This window comes from Calliphora vicina, chromosome 1, assembly GCF_958450345.1.
Source record: "Calliphora vicina chromosome 1, idCalVici1.1, whole genome shotgun sequence".
NCBI lineage: Eukaryota > Metazoa > Arthropoda > Insecta > Diptera > Calliphoridae > Calliphora > Calliphora vicina.
The window spans coordinates 86710783-86734935 of NC_088780.1; the positions used below are offsets into that span (position 1 = coordinate 86710783).

The 24153-nt window shown below is 29.7% G+C and overlaps 1 protein-coding gene across 4 annotated transcripts in view; it reads left to right on the forward strand.

Moving 5' to 3' along the window:
* The window catches only part of scrib (scribble), a 444246-nt gene that overhangs the window by 121842 nt on the left and 298251 nt on the right, over positions 1 to 24153 (forward strand). For all 4 annotated transcript variants that reach the window (XM_065515081.1, XM_065515077.1, XM_065515078.1 and 1 more), the window contains exons 4-8: positions 4932 to 5100; positions 5331 to 5744; positions 8846 to 9212; positions 9545 to 9596; positions 20639 to 20713. In XM_065515081.1, the coding sequence (XP_065371153.1) occupies positions 4932 to 5100; positions 5331 to 5744; positions 8846 to 9212; positions 9545 to 9596; positions 20639 to 20713 (1077 nt within the window). The remainder of the gene's footprint in view (positions 1 to 4931; positions 5101 to 5330; positions 5745 to 8845; positions 9213 to 9544; positions 9597 to 20638; positions 20714 to 24153) is intronic.

Below are 24153 nucleotides of genomic sequence, written 5' to 3' on the forward strand. Positions count from 1 at the left end.
AGTCATAGCTCCCATATAGACCCGCTTCCGAAAATTACTTTAACGTGCATAAATCGCTTAAAAATGTTGGTATACTCACAAAATTCAACATACTTAACTTTAATATAGACATAAATCACAAGAACTAATTTCATGGTGATCGGTCCATAATTGGTCATAGCCCCCATATAAGGCCCACTTCCGAAAATCACTCAAAAATACAAATTATTGAAATTTTAAAAGAAAAATGTTTTTACTCTTTTTCTTAGTGTAGGGTATTATATGGTCGGGCTTGACCGACCATACTTTCTTACTTGTTTTTACATAACTATATTAGAACAAACCAACAGACCATAAGTGATCCTAAAAGTTTGTAGTTTGCGAAAAATCGCTTTTCTAAAGGGCCATTTATTGGACATCGTATCTTCATGTTTTTCTTGGCACTGTGTGGGACAGTGGTGGTGTAGAAAAAACAAAGTCACAACTGTTAGTTGCAGTAAAACTAGTTTTTGTTTAAATTATTTTCTATGGATTGTGGGAGGAAGAGGAATGCGTCATATCCTTGCTAAGTATGTGTGTGTGTGTGAGTTAGTTTTCTGATGGCTGTAAGTTACGAGTTCTTTGCATGCTCATAAGAGTTTATTTTATGGATATTCACAGTAATTGGTTGTCAAGTCATCCTTTTTTTATCCTGCTCTCTAGTTGAAATTCTCTACTCTTGCTTGGGCATATTTTCTTTTTTTTCCCCCACATTGATTGATAATCAACAAGTTTAGACACAATGCGAAAATACTTGTTTACTTGGTGGCACAATAAAAAAAATCTAATAACATTGCGTATAGTTGTACTTGTCATTTGCCACAGCACAAGTTGCTGTGCTGGCAAATGTAGGATAACTTTATTCTTCCCTGCCTTACTGTTAAATCGTTTAACATTCGTAAATCGTATTAAATACTTTTTTTGCTGCTATACAAACTGAATTCATAGGTGGGCTGTTTAGGAAATACTTCTAGTTTAAGTGATTCCAAAAAGCTGCCGCCAAATTGTTGGTTTTGACAGAGGAAGTATCTTTTTTTTACGGTTCCATGACAGTGAAAAAATCGTCCAGATAACATTTAAGTAAGCTAGAACTATCGATTGAGTCTGTGCATTGCAGAATTGATTCCAAAATATTTTTAAAAATAATTCTGGCATGTTGATATATTTACATTTTAATAATTTTTAAAGAAATTGAATTGCCATTTTAAAAAATAATTGCCAAAAAAGCAACTAATTTTTTGGCAATTATTTTTTAAAATGGCAGTCGAAATACGTAGTTCTGTGGTCGGCTTATCATTTTCCAAAGCCATTCATTGTATGCATATGTTTATCGATGTTATAGAATCGTCCACCTTAATTATGTTTTCTTCATGACCACTATCGTATAAATCCTCTGATTCCGTATCTGATAATTCTTTGCTCATCATTACTTTCATGAAATTCTTCTTGAATCCAATTGTTTATGTCCGCATTTGTGAAAAGATTTTCCGTAACAATTTCAGCTACACGTGTCATCGTTTTCTTCCTCAATTATATTTTGTAAAATATTTAAGGGCTTGTTATCCTCTTCACTCCATTCAATACCGAATTCGAGCAAGGCGTTAAAGGATTTTCGGATATTGGACACTGATATTTTATCCCAGGACGTAGCTAGAACCTGAACTGCATTTTTGACATTGAAGTTTTTTAGTTTAAGCTACAAATTTGTTCCCTTCTCTAACGGTTGAATGAGCGCAGTAGAATTGGGTGGTAGATTCATTGCTATAATTAAACCGTCATAACTTTTTAGTTACTCAACCGCGTGACACATCGCGTTATTTAAAAGCAAAACTGCATTTTGCGGCAGACCTTTTGAAGCCAAAAATTCTCGGACTTAATTTTTTTTTTACTTTTACTAATTGGTGAAAACTAACTTACGTGAGGAACAAATTCGTGATGGATCCAGTCCTCTTTACATATTTTTCTTCCGGGAGCCGTTTTCTCATTACATGTGACAAGAATGTGATTTGGAAGCATTCTATAATATAAACCGGATTCGTTGTCATTGTAGATTTGGTAAAGTGTCAAACCATGATCATCAACGTAAACCTTAAACATTTTCACAAGTGGATCAATAAAATGAGGTTTCGAAGACAATTTCTCGCTCGTAATTTTAAAAAATCTAATTCCATGTCGACGTTCTTCAACAATCCTTTACTGGCATTGTATAATTTTGATTCGATTAATTTTGGAATACAAATTAAATACAAAATCGTAAAATCGCTGCTGATATTGGAAAAAATGTTTCCCTTTGTTTTACAGACCACTTATAAAGCATTTTTTCCATTCTTGGGTACATTTAAAGCCGGGATCGGCAACTCCTATGCACAGTGCATTGTGGGCGTTACTAAATTTACACAGACTACTCACACGCATAGAAAACACAATTCAGTCTCTTATGAGTTGTCATTGAAGAAGGTTGTGTTGTCGCTCGTTTCTTGGTTTAGCACATGAATGTTTATGAATAAATGTTAAAGCAGAGGTGGATAATTCATATTATTGTTGTACCTTTTTTAGCATCTACACTACATCTTAAGTAGCTTTTAGAATTATAAACTATTTTAAATGTTTTTCCTCTCACCTTTAGATGGTTAAATGGGTTTTTAGAAGTTTCTTGTAAATTATTATTTTTTAATATACAATAATTGCTAGACAAATAGGTTAGTTAACATGTTAAGTTTTCCATGTCTGTCTTGTAGTGAAGATGAGAGCAGGGATGCCAGGTACTTTTGATGCCTGTCCCCAACCAAAATTAAAAATATCCCCAAAAATCCCCAAATATTGTTTTTCTTAAAATTTTCACAAAAACCAAACTTCAAATTATTTGTTAAAATATCAAGAAGGTTCCTTCAAACCCAAATTCTTGTAAATTTGTCAAAGATTCTTTTGAAAATATTCATTCCAATTGGTTGAACATTTTTTTTCCTCTGCATCTCGTAAGATCTTTTCTTATAGAAAATTAGTAGTGGTATATTTTTTAACCAAAGATTTTGCATAAACCGACTTGATAATAACATATTGTAAATTTAATTTAACTTTACCATCTAAATTTTGTTGTGATCTGCACATAAAATTCGACAATTAGAAAACTTTTTGGAGATACTGATTTGGATTTAAAGATTGTATCATATTATGTGTTATGATACCTACATTTAATAGATTTAAACATCTCCATTTTCCATTCAAAAACATGAAATAAAGTTAAATTATTTTTAACTTATTGCTATTACCGGTAATAAAAACAAACCTATCCTAAATTATTTATCCCCATAAAATCCCCGAAATATTTGAATATATCCCCAATAAAATCCCCAGTCCCCAAACGAAATTTTCTGTCCCCAAAATCATTACAAAATCCCCATCTTTGGGGACAAATCCCCAATACTGGCAAGCCTGGATGAGAGTGCAACTATTTCTCATTTCTTGTTTTTTCGCTCTTACACTTATACAAGTGCAAAATGTAGTAGTATATGTCTGCCGATCCCGGATTTAAAGGCATTCTTTAAAGTGCAACGTTTGTCAAGGCCACTTTCTGTGGTAAACCGAAGACCTTTGTAACTTGTAATTCACGCAAATTGAATATCCACTTTTAAATTGTTTTAAAATTTAATTCATATTTGGTCATAGTTCCCATATAAGAGCTACTTCCGAATATTACTCCTGAAAAAAAAAATAATTTAATTTTAAAAGAAAAATAATTTGCTCTATGTATAGGGCTGGCGCGGATCCGGGTCAGCCATTTGTGAATTAAATTTGTTCTACACTTTTCTTTTTTCTAATTTTTTTATATGAAAACTTTTCGGATTTGGGGGGGGGGGTGAATTTCTATTTCAAACCTTCTGGATCCGCGCCTGGAGTAGGGTATTATATGGGCTATCAATGTCAATGTTTATATTGTTAATTTAGTTCTGTTGGTAAATTAAATATAGAAACATTTTAATAGAACTTCAACCTTTATTTTTTGGAAAATATTGTTATTTTTCCCAATAACTCGAAATTTCAAATAAAATATGCCATCAGTAAACGTTATCCGAGTTTTGATTCATTTGACATCAGACTTCCTGAACTATGTTCGTTGTGAAAGTACGTCCAGGATTCTATCAATATCTGATATTAATAGATGTTGTTTTCAATAATGGCTAAAAATCTCTTAAATTTCGAAAGCTCTTTTCAGATTGTTCTCTTATGAAAACACGAGTACGAGTACCAATCATGTGGTAGCTCCTCTCTGACTAATTCTACGAGTAGTATTGAATACTAGGATTTGTATTTGTTTTTGTTTCTGTTGTTGCTTTAAACTTGTGAATGGAATCGTTTAAAGGGTCAATTACTTCAGTTTCTATTGTTCTTTGTGCATTTGAAATGCGATTGAGTGTATGGGTGGTGTACGAGTTATTGCTGTTATTGCTGTCATTGTTGTCTTTGTTTTTGTCGTTGTACGTATTGTTTTATTGACTTTCCATGTTGCAATTTAATAAAGATTTATAAATGTTAAATCAACTGAACTGAAATGCAATACATTGATTTGATATGTTATGATGCGACTGACTTTATTTGTTAAACGTTATTGAGCTGATAGTTTCACATATCGTGTGGATTGATTTCAATTAATGAAAAAGAAATGTAATCAGATTTATCTTAGGCAGTTTATCTTAAGAAACTTATGATTACAAATTCATTTAAGGAAAGATTTTATATAGATTTATATCATTAACATTAATAATGAATTTGGAAATAGTTTGCGCTTAATATTTTAAATAAAATAGATAAATTCACAGCCAAAAATTCATGATTAAATAAGTATTGTTTTTTACACAACATACCAACAATGATGACAACTAATTTTAATTTTATTTCTTATTTTTTCATTACAGATATTCCAGACATTCCCGATGACATCAAACACTTGAAAAGCTTACAAGTGGCTGATTTCAGTTCAAATCCAATTCCAAAATTACCCGCTGGTTTTTCACAATTAAAAAATTTAACAGTTTTAGGTTTAAATGACATGTCTCTAACCACATTACCAGCAGATTTTGGTTGGTAAGTTAATAACTATGTAAAACAAAATGACCACCACCACGATTTGTTGTTAATGATGTTTCAATACTCAATAATCATTTAATTAGCCCGACAAATGCCACCAGCACAATTTGTGGCCTCACAAACAACAGCAACAACATTAGCAATTACATTATAATGATTTAATTGTCTTTGATTAATTTCTTGTTTTTTTTTTCTTCTCTCTGTTTTTATCTTCGTTTTCTTTGCAGTTTAACACAATTAGAATCGCTGGAATTGCGTGAGAATCTTTTGAAACATTTACCAGAATCCATTAGTAAATTAACAAAGCTGAAACGCCTCGATTTGGGCGATAATGAAATCGAACAACTGCCACCCTATTTGGGTTATTTACCAGCACTCCAAGAACTATGGCTAGATCATAATCAATTACAACAATTACCTCCAGAATTGGGACTATTGAGTAATTTGACATATCTGGATGTGTCCGAAAATCGTCTCGAAGAAATACCCAATGAAATTAGTGGTTTAGTGAATCTAACCGATTTGGATTTGGCACAAAATCTATTGGAGTATTTGCCGGATGGTATAGCGAAACTAATTCGTTTAACGATTTTAAAATTGGACCAAAATCGCTTACAAAGACTCAACACAAATATAGGAGAGTAAGTATTTGTTTAATGTTTAGTATTTGGGGAAAATTTTGGACGTATACCAAAACTTGTATAAAGAAAAAACATAGGTTTTGGAATTTTAATCAATTTTATAAACTATTAGATATTTAAAGCATTCAGAAAATCTGTTCCATAAAATAATTCTGTTTAAGATGAAAACAACAAGATTAATGAAGTTCACAATGTAATGTTGTAATGCTGAATGAAATATGACCTTAACCCATTTGGCGCCGCTATGCTTAATTGATGATGATTTTTACTTTTATTATACCCTTCAACTTCGTGAGAAGGGTATATATTTTTTCTATAAAGTATCAAATATTTATTTGATTTTTATTTGTTATATTTCCTATAGCTTTAATTTGATTTAGAATCTCTTTAGCTGAGACTTATCGTACTCCATTTTTAATTTTGCTGAAGGAGAATCTGAATTAGTATCATGCTTATATTCGTCTAAAATTAAGTGGAACTGGAATGTAGACAATTGGCAACAAGGTCATTTAAGGGTTAAAATAATAAAAATCTGGCTATATACCTATCAACTGTCACATTATGGAATCTTCAACTTAAAAAAATAGTATGTCTTGAAATGTTGTAGGCCATCCTCCGATGTGTAGATTCACTAAAAAGGAATTTTTGGAAATTCCAATTTTAACGGATTAAAAATGGGTAAAATCGGTATTTCTACATCTCCTGAACTAATAAAGCTGACATCAAAAATTCAACTTAATCAGAATTTATGAAAAAAAAATATGTGGACAGGAATGTGGTACTTTTTAACTTTTATACTTTAATGGGGATAAAACGGGAGAAAACCGAGTTTTGATACTTTTTTGTTACTCATATCCCAGAGAATCCATATCAAAACGGACAGAAAACTGCTGTTTTCGGATTTGACATCTTCGAATGATATTTACCACATACATTACGGTTCCAAAGGGTTTCTCAAATCAATGACTTTTTCATCGGAAACCCATTCCATTTCAAAAATATCGCGATTTGAAAATTTAAAAATTTGTTAAAATTGTCTAAAACTATATACACATAATTGCCCATAACTTTGAAACTACTCAAAGACCAGCATAATTTTTTAATTGTCCTTAAATTGGTGGCAATAAAATTGTTATAAGTTATAAAGAAAAACGTTATTAAAAGTACGTTTTTTCATATAAATTCATATAAAAATTTAAGCAAATAGAAAACAGAACACAGTCGAATCAATTGAAATTTATATAGTAAAACACAAGTGCTTAAATTTTTATATGAATTTATATGAAAAAACGTACTTTTATTAACATTTTTCTTTATAACTTTTGAACTAATCGAGTCTTCATCAAAACTTTTTTGAACGAATATTGTAGAGAGTTTAGGTGTCCTCATATCGTGTTCTTTATTAAATTTTAACACCACGATCTTTGAAATTTTTTACATTGAAATATATACTCCAAATATTGACCTTTAACCCTTTGGAAGTAAACAATTTTATTCATACCATTTTAAGGACAATATCTTTGGCTTTAAAATGGAGTCAAAAATTAAGCTGGTCTTTGAGTAGTTTCAAAGTTATGGGCAATTATGTGTATATAATCATAGACAATTTTAAATTTTTAAATTTTCAAAACGCGATATTTTTACATCGGAATGAGTTCCATTGAAAAAGTCACTGATATCAGAAACATATTGGATATATTATGTATGTTTTAAATTTCATTAAAATCGGAGATGATAAATCCGACTGCTGCCCGCTTTCACATGAATCTTCCCAAATGAAATTATAGTCCTAAAATAATTCAAATGAATTTTGGCACTTTTTTGAAATTTTGGTACTTTTTTTAACAAAAATAATTTGTACATCCTGTGAACAATGACGAAACTGGCACTACCAGGTCCAAAATGTTAACAAATCGGCCATTAGCTAATGTTGTATTGAACAAATTTATTCAGTGTGCAGTATTGCATGAACTGGGTAACAGCTAGTTCCATTTTGCTACATTTTCGAGGTTTATTGTGGAAAATCGGAGGAAAATTCTACGATCCCCTGGGGTTAAGAGTAGTAAACAAATTGCAGTTTAGGTGAGACTCTAGTATTTGGTTCCGAGTGGAACGATTTGGACCTTTTTTCTTATAAAAAGCCGGTTTTTATAAGAAAAGCTTTTACATTCAAAATTACTTTTTTTATGGAAAAGCTTTCAATTGTTTGCTTTTGGCATGAGAAAGCTATTTCATAAATATTTTTTTATAAAAAAGCTTTTTTATATGAAAATACAAGCTTTAAAAAAACCTTTTTTTATAAGAATATCATTTACGTTGAAAATAACTTTTTTAAGAAAAGCTATTTTATATGTTTTAAAAAGCTTTTCTCATAATTTGTATTATTAAACAGCTTTTTTCATATAAAAAGTTTTTTAAAAAAGCGTTTTTATTTGATAAGATTTTATAAAAAAGTTTTTATACAAAGCTTTTTAATTGAAAAGCTCTTTTAATATAAAAATAATGTTTCATTAAGAGCTTTTATTAGAAAGGCTTTTTATTTATAAATAACTTTTTAAAGCTTTTCGTGACTTCGTGGCTTTTCCTGATGGTTAACCATTTGAAAAACAAACAAAACATTGAAACGGTATTTTTGAAATAACTATGACTAGTTATGGCCGGATTATAATCAAATTTGGCCTTGAAATTAGTTTTTAAAGCTTTATGTGCGTTTAACTAATTTTCGCGATTAAGGAGTTAGGTTCAGTTATTTATAAGTTAGATTTATTTTTGCATAATACATAATTTGTGATACCAATAAATTTTAGACATTTACGACATATAAAGTCGTGTTTCAAGAGAACATTTTATGGGAACTACGTGAAATAATGAACCGATTTAAAGCAGACTCAATGTTGTTTAAAGATCACACTTGGTCAAAGGCCACAATTGCAAATTGCAGTTTGATGACAAGATTTACATTGGCACGACATGTTAAATCAATTCAGAAAGTGATTCTGAAAAGAATTCTGTTAAAAAAATAAAATTATTGTTTTTATTTTATCTACTTATTTTATATACTTTTTCTAATTCTTATTATTTTCCTTCCCCTCATTTTACAGCTGTGATAATATGCAAGAACTTATACTCACCGAAAATTTCCTTTCTGAATTGCCGGCCTCTATCGGCCAGATGACCAAACTGAGCAACCTAAATGTCGATCGTAATGCCCTCGAATATCTACCAATCGAAATTGGTAATTGTGCCAATTTGGGAGTCTTAAGTTTGCGCGACAATAAATTGAAGAAATTGCCACCAGAGATGGGTAATTGCAGTGTGTTGCACGTGCTCGATGTGTCCGGCAATCAATTGCAGTATTTGCCCTACTCACTTGTGAATCTGCAATTGAAGGCCGTGTGGTTGTCAGAGAATCAAGCACAGCCTTTGCTCACATTTCAGCCAGACGTGGACGAGGAGACCGGTGAACAGGTAAGTTAATAAACAAAATTAATATTATGGGGGCGTTTTCAACGACTGACTGACTGATTTGTTTATGTCTGTCTGTCAGTGTGTGCATTTTGTTTAGCTGTTATATTATGTTTAGCTTAGGGAAGTGGGGTTTAAATATACAAATATTTCACATTTTCTGCTTTTAATTGTGTTTTTTTCTTTGACTTTTGTTTTTTTTATTGTTGTTTAACTTTATTTGTTTAACTAATCATTTGTTATTTAAGTAAATATTTATTTAAAAATTTTATTATCTTGTTCATGTTGCTTTCCTTAGCTTTTCATTTAAACTTTATTGTGTATTTTCTTTTAAGGTTCTGACATGCTATTTACTGCCACAACAAGAATATCAACCAATTGCTCCAGGTATGTGCTCTTTCGTAACAACAACAACAACAACAATAAATACACAAATTTCAGATTTTAAAACGAAAATACTTATTTTATTTATATATTTACTATATATTTTTTCTAGTATTTTTCTTACTACAAGTATTTTATTGTTATCTAATTTAATACGTTCAAGGTCTAGCTAGTTTTCTTTATATTTTGTAAAAGGGCTTAATTTATTTTATTCGAAAATAGAACGAAAAAGCATAAATGTTGTTTTGTTTTTGCATATCTTCACTTCGAAATTGTTGTTATTTAAGTAACGAACCTCTACTTATTGTATCGATTTGTGTTTATTTCATATTTTTATTGCAATTAAGCCTATTTATTTATATTTATTTGGTTTCTTATCAATCTTGTGCTTTGGAGCTTTGTTTGTAGGCATATTTTTGTCGCATATTGTTGAGTGGTTTTAAAGCTAAATGATTCAGGTGTTGGTCTAAAGGAAATTACAAGTGTCAATCTATCAGTCATCTGATCGAATGACTAACGATTTGACGTAGGCGTAGCAGAGGAGTATTCCAGTTTTTGTTATTGGCCGGGAATATTTGTGTTTGGTTTTGTGGAATAAAACAAAATTAAATGTATAATACTGTGAAATTGCCGAACTCCGAAACGGATTAAATATTATTGAATTTTAAAGAAGAAATGTGATTTGCATATAATTAATAGAATAGAAAAACTCGTCCATATTGTGGCTGAACAACGGTAAACACTCCTGCAAAGATGTTTTACGATTGCGTTTGTCGTTTGCCGCAAGATGGTAGCTCTCATCTTGCTGAAAGCTCTCTCATACCCAAGTGATCAAATGAAATTTAAACCACTAACCCATGTAAGATGTCCAAGGCTTTCACAATCTCTTGCACTTTTAATCTCCGATCGGCCAACACCATATCCTGAATTTTTTTCAATTGAATGTTCGCCATCTTCCGTTCTTGTACTGTCACAGCGAAATTAAAAAAAACTATTTTTATACCCTACACCACCATAGTGGGGAGGGTATTATGCGTTTGTGCAGATGTTTGTAACGCCCAAAAATATTAGTCTAACACCCACCTTAAAGTATACCGATCGACTTAGAATCACTTTCTGAGTCGATTAAACGATGTCCGTCCGTCCGTCCGTCTGGTTGGCTGGCTGGCTGGCTGTCCATGTAAACCTTGTGCGCAGAGTACAGGTCGCAATTTTGAAGATATTTCGACCAAATTTGGTACATATTACTTTTTCGGCACAAGGACCAAGCCTATTGAAACTGGCTGAAATCGGTCCATTATTTCACCTAGCCCCCATACAAATGTCCCCTCGAAATTGGACTTTATCGGTCATAAATGTTTAATTTATCTATGTATCTACACAAATTTCGCTCCAAATAAGTTTTATATATACAAAATTCATGTCACCAAATTTTGTTACGATCGGTCCATAATTAGTCATAGCTCCCATATAGACCCGCTTCCGAAAATCACTTTAACGTGCATAAATCGCTTAAAAATTTTGGTATACACACAAAATTCAACATAGTTAACTTTAATATAGACATAAATCACACGACCTAATTTTATGGTGATCGGTCCATAATTGGTCATAGCTCCCATATAAGGCCCACTTCCGAAAATCACTCAAAAATAAAAATTATTAAAATTGTAAAAGAAAAATATTTTTACTCATTTACTTGGTGTAGGGTATTATATGGTCGGGCTTGACCGACCATACTTTCTTACTTGTTTATCATTGAAATTGATGGTGCAGAGCTCCCTTGTGATGTTTTTTTCCGCAAAAAATAATTCTTAATAAGCACAAGAAATTCACTTTTTAACATTTTCTCTGCTATCAATGGCTGCACAGTGGGGCAGAATCGAAATTTTTTGGAAATAAATCTGGCATTTCTAAACGGCTCATCCCATCGGGATAAAATTTGACATGACCGTAGCCAAGGAGCATTCGAGTCTAATTTAAATTAAAATTTATTAAAATTTGCCCCAAAAATGATCCAGGGCTGTTCTATTTTTTTTCTGTTTTTTGGACGAAAAGCTGACTTAACTCTTTTTTTTTATTAAAACTTTCTTTAAGAACATATAACAATTTTATATTTTTCTATAAGGTATCTTTACGAAGAACATTTTGGTATAAAAAAGAAATCCTATTTTTCGAGTATGTCCCTTCGGAATGTAACCTATTTTTTTTTATCAAAATTTCAACTTTGGGCCACATGTTCTAAAATCCCAAAGCTGGGATCAAAAAACGGGAAGCAGTTTTAGAAACTTTTCCAGCCCAGAAGGAAATGTGGACCCCATTGTCAAAATTGTAAAAAAAATACCATTTTTGGGATTTTTGCTCCAATTTTTAAGAATTTTGTTATAGAATGACAATTTTAAAAAACGTTGAAAATTTCATTGAGATTTGTTTAAAGATTTTATTAAATATTACATATTTATTGAGTTTCTAAAACTAAAATTTGTATCAAAATTTTAATAGAATTACAAATATTAGGACCAATTTGATCCACATTTATTCCGAACTAATTTTTTTGTTTAAATAAGTTAATTTTTGGTCTTAAAAAAAAATTTAAAATCAATATTTCAATAAGATTCAAAAATATGCCACTTTAAAACAGCGTCCATCAAAAATGTTGTACTTTTTCATACTACAATTTTTATACCCTTCACCTTCGTGAGAAGGGTATATATATGTTTGTCATTCCGTTTGTAAGTTCTACATTTTTCATTTCCGACCCTATAAAGTATATATATTCTGGATCCTTATAGATAGCGGAGTCGATTAAGCCATGTCCGTCTGTCTGTCTGTCTGTTGAAATCAATTTTCTGAAGACCCCAGATATCTTCGGGATTCAAATCTTCAATAATTCTGTCAGACATGCCTTCGAGATGCAAAATCGGGCCATAAATAACGGAGATATGAGCAAAAAACCGGGACAACCTCGATTTTTGACCTCTGGATTACTAAGTCATTAATATATACAATATGGATACCTAATAATAGATATTTCAAAGTCCATTGCAACGATGTACATAAGGATATAATAAGTTGGACCTACAATGGGTCAAAATCGGGAAAATATTTTGTAACCCGTTTTTTTTCATCAAACTATTTTTTTGTCATAAATTTTATTTCTAAAAAAAAATTTAAAAACTAAATTTGGAAAAAACTTTTTTTAAAAAAAATTAAAAAACAATTTGGAAAAAAAAATTTTGAAAAACAATTAAAAAAAAAAATTAAATTTTGTTTACCTAAAAAAATTAGTGATAAATAATTACAGTTTAGAAGTGCTTTGGGGATGTATAAGTACTTTCTTGGAACTTACCACAAAAAAAAACGAAATTCGAAATCTACAACTGCTTAGAATACTTAGCCAAATTTCAAAATTTCGATAAATAGGTTAAATTCAGAAGGGCCTTCCTAGGTAAACCCCTATTACTATATTTTAGGTGCTTTATATTTGCAATTTATTCATCTCTGTTGAGATGAATATCAAATAAATATAAAAAACATTATAAGTTCCTTAAGAAACTTTGTTTCTAGGAAGAAAAAATACGAAAATTCAAATTTCTCAAAGGCTATTAATTACAAAAAAAATAAATTTAAAATTGTTGTTATTTATCTACTGTTTAACTAAAAGCTAAATGAAATCGGTCATTAATTGTGTTCGATAATGTAAAAAAACGAGGCTAAGTTATGATGAAGTTTCAAATGCCTATAACTTGCTAACTATAACTATGGACCATATTTTATGACCCCAAAGCGCCTCACCTTAAACTTAAACTCGAATGCTCTTGTAGGCCAATGAGATCAGCCAGTTAGAAATAGCTGATTTATTTCGAAAATTTTCTGCAAAATGTAAAATTTGTGATAAGGGGATTAAAAAAATATTTAATAAATTTTTAATTTCTAAACCGTTCTAGTTCAACGGTTCCTAGGTGACCGTTCATGAAAACATTAAGCTAAAGCACTGAGTTCTAATTTATTTTCCAAATTTTTATTTTGACGAAAAACTTTTTTTATATCTCAGCTTTTATTTTATTTATATCTTTATTATTTTTGTTGATGAAACGTAACCCTTCATCTAAATTAAATTTTGAATTAGTTAAAATTGAAAACTGGATTTGAAGCGTTGAAGCTATTAATTCAATTGTCATCGACTTATTTATTTGAAACTAGCACTTTTATAAAAATAGATCATGTGGGGACGTCGAGAATAATATTAGATGTACATTATCTTAAATTTCTTCTAAGATAAAGAAAAGTAATGTCGCAATTATTAATATTATGTTTTTGATGTTTTTTTTAAACTACCACCATTCCTAGTTGAAATTGAGAAAATCCAAATTTATATTGAAATTGATGATGAGAAATTCAATTAAATATTGAGAAATTAGAAATTCTAATTCAGAAAAGTAAGTTAAAACTGATTAATTTTTAGAAAATAAAAATTGAAATTCAGAATTAGTCTTAAAGACAAACAAGTTGAGTTACTATCGGTTCATATTTAATATCAAATATAGTTTATATTCACATAATATTATTGTAAATAAACACATTTTTTCCTTCATTTAATGGCATTTTTAACGCCTAAAAGTAATTAAACAGCAACATGTGCTATTTCAGTTATGGCCATCTGCCATCGGCACTGTATTTTCTATCAAGTTTATAAAAGAAAAACTATTTCGCCACCTCTTTCTTCTATAATCTACAAAATTCTCGTCAAATGTTTACTTCTATTTTATAATCATTTATGGCTGGTTCTTTTTTAGTTTCTTAATAACCTAATGTTTTTTATCTAACCTCTTAGTAGGTTAATTGAAAAAAGCCACTTGTTAGTGGATTAAATTTGGTTAGTGGCACTCTAATGTTTATCTTTTTTTTTTTTATTTAACCTGTTTCGTATCTCTTTTATTTCTTGTCGTAAGTTTCACTCTTTTCGTATCTGGTCTAACAGCGAGTTACAATCATTGTGCAATATCTAAAAAAGTATATAAAAGTTGTTGTACAAAAAAAACACCATCAGCAACAACAACAAATTACAAAAACAGCAAGTGCGTTTTGATTGAGTCAATAACTAAAGGGTGTTAACTCGGAGAGCTGTTTTGGGCAAAGCATATTTATACGTAAATCTTTTTGCTAAAGGCAACTCATTACCTTTTACATTTCTAGAAAAAAAGTTTGCACTCTTTCTGCCCCTTTATTAAAAATTAGTATTTTTGGTACTATAATGTATATCTATTGCGTCTAAATTCGATACCAAATTAAAGGTTTTTTTATAAGACCTCTCCAGTAGTTTAACATTTTTTTTTCAAAAACGTTAATATTTATGAGATTTATAAATATTTTATTATTAAACTGTCTTGTATTTATTGTGGTTTATCTTAGAAATACCTTTTATTTGATACTTTACATGTTAAAGCCTAGTACTTTCGAAAGACAGGGCAGAAAAAGTGCAAAATTGTTTGCCCTGCATCTAATATTTACCTTAAGGTGATGAACAATGTCTATAAAGCTTAAGAACATATTTAAAATAAAAATTGCAGAATAGTTTAAAATCTGCTGAGATAGGAGTGGATCCAGGTAGGTGACCCCCCATGTTTTTTTTTTAACAATTATAATAGCATGACATTTAAAATAACAGCCCCTGTGTAGGGAGACCCTTTACATTCAAATCCCCTAATTTATTTATAGAAACATGACACTAGCAACCAACAACATTGCGGCAGAAATACTAAAAGCCTGTTTAAAGCGTATGAAATGAATTCGATTCATTTCAATTGAATTTAATGAATGCGCTCGCTATCTTGGCGATAAGATTTCCAAAAAAAAAAAATACAGGAAAATGGAAATAAAACAACTAGTTACAGCAGGTGCAATACGAAACCACAAGTGAAGATATGTAATATTAACAAAAGGCAACACTTAATATTTTCTTTCTATTTTTATTACAGCATTTTCTATTTCTATTTTATTTATTATTAAATTTACGCACTTTATGAGTACTTTATTATCAGTACAACAATAATAATATGATTAACGTAATAAGTACTATTTAGATAATGGCTTAAAGAAGTGCACTTTTCTTAAATACACTTTAATTAAATGAAAAGTAAGAAAAGGGGAAATTATATGTTATATGTATTATGTTACCTAAATTGAAAAGAATGGTAATGTAAAATTGTTTGTAAGTGTAAATATTTAGATAATGTTCACACGTTGCCAACTTAAATGTCGGGGGATATTAGGTACGTGAAAGTAACCATCATATCTAGTCAATAGTTAATAGTCGCTTGTCATTGAAGAAGTGTTCAATGTCATGTTGAATGGTATAACTCTAGCTTGCATTGTGTCAGTCATCTATGGGTTGCAAATATTGTGGGGCCATAATTTGGCTCATGGTTTTCACATCTACTAAAGTTGGAAATTGACTGATTAGATGTTTCATAATTTCTTCCAATTCTTCTTTTTGACAACTTCTTCTGTCATGTTGCTCCAACATGCAGAGCCGCGTAGTAAGGATGCTTGTCCTGGGAATTAATGGTTAATCTTATTTGGGTAAAACTATAGAATTCACATTATATCCATATTTGCAATGTGCATTGGGACAAAATCTAAATATTTTGGAAATAAATCTGTCATTTCTAACCGGTTGATCCGATTGACGAACAGGCCTGGAAGTGGGTTAATCGAGAATAGACTTCACAGTCACAGGGTCTCCAAGTAAGGCATCTCAGATATGAAAAATTTTTAATCGCTTGCAAATTTATTGTGGGTTTCAATTTTTTAACCGGTATCGGAAACCAATATTAGTAAAGGGTCTCTCAATAAGCGTTTATTATCTTTAAATTTACACACAACAAAGTGTGTGTGAGATACGTTACCCGAACCAAACACCCATTTAAATAAAACAATTTTGTCATTTGCTCCTCTTGTTGAACGCTATATCCGTCCATGTTGATTTGGCACAACAAACTGAATAAATGACAGCCAATTCGACAGATCTTGGTTAAAAAATATCGTCGCTATCAATTGTGAAGGTTCGGAAGTCCCTATTGGATGACCCTGTAGACATTAGGGTGGCCCTTAATAAAGAAAAGTTTGATTTTTCCCAGTCACCCCCCGTTTGGTGCATTTTGTTAAAAAAAATCTTCCTGAACCATTTTTAGGTATCGCAAGCCCTCTATAGAACTTTAGATGAAATTTGCTTTAAAAAAATTACTTTTGCAATTTAATTTAAACAAATCGAAATGTGTACGTAATTGTTGTTCCAATGATACATAAAAAACAGAAATAGGTTAACAAATTTTAAAGTTATTAAAAATTCCCCAGGCCATTAACGTACTTCAGGCCACTAGAACAATTAATGTAGGAACAAAATTAACATATTTTTAAATATATTAAAATAAAAGCTAATTTTTGCATAAAACATATCCATATTTTCTTGTATATGAGTTTTTGTCAGGTATGACCAAAAAAAAATTTTAAACATCAGTTTCAAAACTCCATTTCCAAATTTTTAAAAATTTTGTTAAATAAATTTCAGAATTTTTTGATTATCACATTGGGATTTATTGGGAACATAATAGGGAATAAAAATATGAAAAAATTATGAACATAGTTCTTATAGTTTTTTCGTACCTGCGATTTGAATTTTGCAATTTTTGAGAATTATTTGACCATATTTAGGCACAATTTCCTTACTGCTATGAATTTTAAGCTGAACCTATTCAGAATATTATAGTCCAGATAATTCTAAATATACTCTGAAAGTTTTACTAAATTTGGAAAACGTTAAACCTTAAATCGTGAAGGTCAAAGGTAAAATTTTTCAATATTTGGAATTTCTAATGGAAAAATAGCGAAATGTTATATATTTTTGGACAAATTTTGAAGAAACTTATGAAAAATATAACAAAAGTCGTCTAGTATTTTGAAAATGGGTTAACTTACTACTTTCTAATACAGACTAAAATATTTTTAAGTTTGCTTCCTTTAAAAATCAAATCTGATCAGCACTATTGAAATGTTTTTTATGATTTTAAAAGTTTAGTGTCATTTTAATCCTAAGGGTTAATTGCCATTTTTGTGCACTTATTATAAATACTGAAAAAATATTTTTTCCCCTGTAAATGCAACTTCATAGAGCTTATCTCCATCCGATTTACCTAAAATTTTTTCAGGATGATTCACTAAACTGGGGGGCGAGACTGGGAAAAATCAAACTTTTCATTATTAAGGGCCACCCATATATACACATTAGGGTGGGTCGATTTTTTCACGAAAATCGTATACTTGCGCATTTTGTCTTTTATCCAATGATATTTCATATTTACTAGGGTGATCGGCTCGGTTTTCAATAACCGGTTCTAACCGGTTTTTTTGGTAAGGTCGGTTTCGTTTTTTTTGAAGAGCTTACATTTCGAATATCGAAGAAACCGGGGATTTCTCCTCGAATAGCTGGTTTTTTCTAAAAGTGTGTTTTATGAGTTTTAGTGTATTACAAATTTTAAAAAATATTCAAAATCCAAAAAACTTTTTTAAAACAAATACTCCAAATATTTTAGAAGACTTTTATTATATAGACAAGTGATCCCAAAAGCCAGAAAACATGCTTTGTTATCTATATGTCCTACAAGTACACTGAGTGAAAGATAATTTTTGATGTCTAGTTTTATAAAAACAAAAGAAAAAATCGATATACTCCAAAATGTTTAAACTGTGCTTGATTCCTAAGAGATTATTTAACTTCATAAAGTCTTCAAATTTACTGACGTTAACGATCTTTGGGCCTAATTTCACCTAAGTAGAAAAAAGATTACTTTTACCAATTTTTTTAAAAAAAAAACCTAACGAAATTTGAAATTAAAGTCATAAAATATCAACCACTCACTTTTAGAAAAAATTCCATTTTAATTTCAAAATGGGTCAAATTTTACTCGAAGACCTTATGAAGGATAAGAAAAACATAGCTTTGGTTTTTACCTGGGGAATCCCAGTTTTCATTCGAGTATAATGATTAGCATGTATGATGAAATTAGGCAGATATGTATGAGAGCTACCAAAGATATATTGTAGTGCTACCAAAGCTCTGAAAATATTTAACTTAATTGTGTGTAACAAAATTTCAAGATTTCTGCTCCAGGTCATATATGACCCAAAGACCATAAGTCCAAACAAGTTTATAGATATTCGTTTTGCAAATTTGTTTTTCTAAAAACCTAACGTAGTTATTGACATTTGAAATTAAATAAAATTCATAAACTATCAACCACTCACTTTTCGAAAAAAATAAATATTAATTTCGAAATGGTTCAAATTAGAGCCGAAGACTTTGTGAAGGTTAAAAGAAGTAATCAAAATTGTTCTATTATTTTAATAAATAAACTTTTTTCTTCATATTTTAATATTTTAGCAAAAAACCGGTTAACCGGTTATTATAACCGAAACCGGTTTATATTAAATTGCAATTTTTCGAAGAAACCGAAAACCGGTTTCTAAAAAATGTCGAAGAATCGATCACCCTAATATTTACATATTACATATTTTTTTAATAGTTTTTTTATTGGATAAAAGACAAAATTGGCAAGATAGGATTTGATTTTAGACCTATGGTTTCTTGGGGAAAATTTTTTAGAATTTTCCGTAGAATGCGTTTCTGCTATACGATTTTTTACTTTTTGATCGTCCATACAAATCGACCCAGCCTAATACAGATATATTAGGCTCTTTAAAGTTATCACTGGTTAGGTGCCTTTATAAAAACGTTAAAAAAATGTTTTATATTGGAAGCAAAGACAAATTTTTCGGCAAAAATAATACGAAAATTCAAAATCGATTATTTTTGGATTTGTGATGATGTCCTTATTTATTGGAAAATTTGGATATAAATAAATTGTTTCTGATATTTTGAAAATAAAAAAAATTTCAATTGCGTATATCTCGCTAACTGCAATATATAAATAGCACACTGAAGCATGTTTTTGATAGGTCTGGCTAAGATTTTTATGAATATAATGAAATCAGATTTATTTTCAAAATATTTTGATTCTGCCCCACTGTGCGCTGAGAACTTGTCACCTTAAATTTAGTTTTATTTTTTTTTTTATCTAAATTTGTACAATTTTACATTACTATTCGGGAAACAAATTTAATGTTATTTTGTAAAAACACAAACTGGCATCAAGTTTTAAATAAAATTGTATGTAAATGTTAAAAACTATTTAATAAAAACCTGAAAATTGCCATTTTAAATCTTTTAATAATTACAATTTACAGTTCAAGTGAGAGAAAAATTAATTGTTTGAATTAATTAAAATAATAAAGTATTAGATTAGTTTTTCCTATATTGAAACTTCCCCTTCAGTTCAATGGCTATGGTTTTTTCCTATTATAAACAAAAATATAAAATCACTTGCAATAAACAGCAATTTTAATTCCTTTAAAGAATAAAATTATTAAATAATAGTTTATTATGCTTTAGGTATCTTTTATGAAAATATCACTTCACACTTTAAATATAATAACATTTAAAAAATTATGTATAAATGTATTTATTTTGTTTTAAATAATTAAAAAATAAATAAATTTTTCTCTGTATCTTTTTGTATCCACCACTACCTCTACCACTACTACTACAACACCATCCTAATAATTAAAAAAAAATTAAATAAATAAAAACCACCAACAATCTGTTTTGAACACTGCGTTATAAAATTAAAACTACCATCAACGCACTATTTTCTATGTTTACATTTTTGTTTGTTTATTTCTTTTCTATAATTTGTTAATTATGCTTAAAATTTTTTGTAAAAATATTAAACAAAAAAAAAAAAATCAAACAATTTTGTGTACAACTGTGTGTGCGTTTTTTAAATAAAATCAAAATACCGACTACCCCTCCAACTACTTCCTCCTAACAAACAACCAACTATACGACTTTGGTATGGAAATTCAATTGTTTCCATTCTCCCACAACTACTTGTTGAATATTTGAATGTGATTGAACATGAAATAAAAAGATTTTCCACCCGGCCAACTTTATAGATCGAGTGAGAAATTCGATTCATCGGAATTTCATAATTATCAACAACAAGGTTTGCTTGCTATTTCTATTTGATCATAATTTGTTTAACAATTCATTCTAAAATTTGCCTGATTTTTTTTGTTTAAAATTAATTTTGGTTGCTACTGTTTTGGCCAACTGTATATAAAATGGAAAAAATTCGAAATTTACATTTATTTACTAATTTGTTACAATAATGACTGAATGTTTGTGTTTTTAAATAACTGCGTTTTAATTGAGTTATATTATATGTTCTTGTTAATTTGATTGTTTTGTTTATGAATTTTTATTTTAATATAATCAAATTAGAGAAAACCTAAAAAAAACATTTATATAAATTAGTTAGTTATTATTAAAATCAGAGATTCGAATAATTTAATCCAATTTTAAGCTTAATTAGGAATTAAAAATTGTCAGCCATTCATTTCATAATCATAACTCCATGCCCAACATTAAATTCTTTAGCTTCATTATTTAAAGGCTTTTATTTAAATAGAATTCATTCAGTGTTGAACTAATTAAAAAAAAACTTTTTTCAGTTGTGTTTTGTTTTTTAATTATTAACAAAATTAATTGAAAATAAATGACTTAAGGCTATTTGAATTGAAGAAAAATTTAATCATTCAATACATTTTAAAAGCTATTTTGTGATGGATTTGATTTAAAGAACATTTTAATGATTTAATAAACAATTAATTCTATAAAGAATTAATTCTCAAAGGAATGAATTTGTAATGAACCCGTTAACGGAATGGTTAAGAGATACAATTTAATATGATTTTGAAAATTGAATTATGAATTATTTCTTTCGAATAAAAATAGAACATTGTCTGCTTAATTAGTTTGTTTTCGTTGCTAAATTTATGTGAAATGAGTGAGCTGCTTGAAACAGGTGGTCGAGGATGACTTTAACACATTGACTGCCACGTCGGACACATATGTGTGACACTGCACTATGCGGTTTACGCCACGTCGGACACATATGTCCGACACGACTTTTATTCTCTCTAGCCATGTCAGACAATAGTGCTAGATTTTAAGAATTTTTTCGATGTTGTCTGGAAGTTTCTCATCAAAACTGTAATCTTCACATTCTTCATCACTTTCAGAACTTGTACTGAGTATTTTTTCTAACTCAGTATCCCATAAAAAATTCCAAAGAAAATCCTGTGGCCCCCAGCATCTTATTTGCTGAAAGTGCCTTGGCAGTCAATGTGTTAAAGCAGTGGTGCTCAAACACATATCCTCAAAGCTTTGGTTGTGTTGGTAAAACAGCGGAGAATAAAAACAACAACAACACCACAACTGATTTGATTTTGTTCTCTGAGATGAAAACAAAGCAACAAAAACATGATCATTATAAGACAACTTTAAAGTTTAAATTTACATTGCCAACTGCAATGTCATGCTATCAAATTAATTTGTTTTCACTGCTTAATTTCACCCACGAGATATAATTACTTGATGGTATAGAAGAGGTCAGTGGCCACTTTTTTAGTTTATTTTGTTGTAACTCGAACTATTTTATATTTCTGCTTAAACACGCCCCTTCAATAGCATAATTCAAATAGACGTTTGAGATTCAAACATGAGATTTATTGGGCAATAATCGTTTCACAAATGATATAAACCCCTATCGCGAATCAATATTTCACATGAAATATGTTCCCATTTTTCGTTCATCAACTTTGTTCACGTGAAAAAATTCCGATATAACATGTCTACCTTATGATTTTTACGTGTCAAATAAATTAGGGAAAACTAAACAACTCGCTGAGAATTTATCTAGCACTGTTATTTTTTTAAATTCAAATGAATATAACTTTGGACTCAGCCATGATTTTTAAACACTTCTTTCTTTATTTGATATATAGATTGTTAATTCTATAAAAGAAAAATGGATAAAATCGGGGAATATTTGGAACCGCGGTCACCAAAAAACTGGAGTAGGGTGGGTCAAAATGTTGAAAATTAAATTTTCAAATGCGAATATCTCCTAAGCTATAAGAGATAATTGATAGAGATGATCGACGAGGAGATTCTAAATGTGCAATTTATTTTAAATCGTAACACAAACGAAGAAATAGGATCATTTTAAAAATTGAACATACCCGAGGTGTCCTACTTTGGGAACCCCTGGTCCCGCTCCTGGTGGGCTCATGAGGTCCAAATTCAAAACTTAAACTCTACTACACTTCCTCTTTGCGCATGTGAAATTTCATTCAAATCGGCGTAAGGGTTTAGAAGTTACAGATTTATTTCCATCTTTTTTTATTCTCATACCACTGTGCAACGTGGGAATTTTATTTGAATTTAGTAAACAACAAACTTCAGTTACGTACAAAATCAACTATTGTGAATGAAAAGTTCATTGTAATATCACGATAGCAATTTTCCCTTCAAGTTTAAATACTATTCTACCATTTAAAAACGGTGGTTTATTTCCTTTAAATCATTGGTAGGCGTTCATATTGTTGAGAATACGAACATTTTCGTGAATTTACACGTACACAACCCGAAAGTAAAGGTAGGGTCAGACTACGCAAATTATTTGACACAAGATGTTTCATGTGTTAGATCAAAACTACATCAAATAATTCATGGGTTGATTTTGTGTTCACACTGTACACATTTATTTGCCATATTTGTTTAATCAAACTACACCGAAATACTATCAAACACACAAAGGGGAAAATATATTTGACTTGTGGTCACATTTATGGTAATATTTGTTCTAAATAATTATTAAATAAAGCTGCAAAACAACTTTAATTTCTTTCATCAATAAAAAAGACATTTCTAGAAAGTAAAATATTACCAGATTTTGCTTTACATTTGAAAGAATTATGAAATTTCAGTACTTTTATTTAAGCGTCAAATATTTTATGTTTCTAGTTTGAACAGAAAATATTTTTGCACTGCAAACAAGAAAACAGCTGAATTTGGTCAAACAAATTTATTTGCCAATATGAAAACATTCTTGTAATGTGACCAATGTGTGACCACTAAACAGCAAATATTTTCCTGCATTTTGGGTATTTTTTTATTTGATCTTGCAATTCATTTGCAAGATCAAACAGCGTCAAATAACAGCTGTTGCATCATGTGTTATCGCAAAAGTAGTGTTGCTATATCTTAAATTAAAAATCGCTAAATAATGAAAACAAATCGCGAAAAGAACACAAGCTTGAACAATTTAATAATATAATTATTAAATGTTTATTTATTAAATTATATTACTATCAAAATTCATAATTGAAATTGAATGGAAATGTAATCATGTTTTATACTTGCAAAATATTTGAAATATTAAATATTTTTCAAACAAAAAACATATGGCTTGAATTTATGTTTCCTTTTTACTGGAGAATGCTATTGAAATAAAGTGTAATACAACTGTAATTCAATTGCTTGACTATAACTCAAGGCTTGAATTACACTTGCTATCAACTTGAATTCCAGTAAAAATGC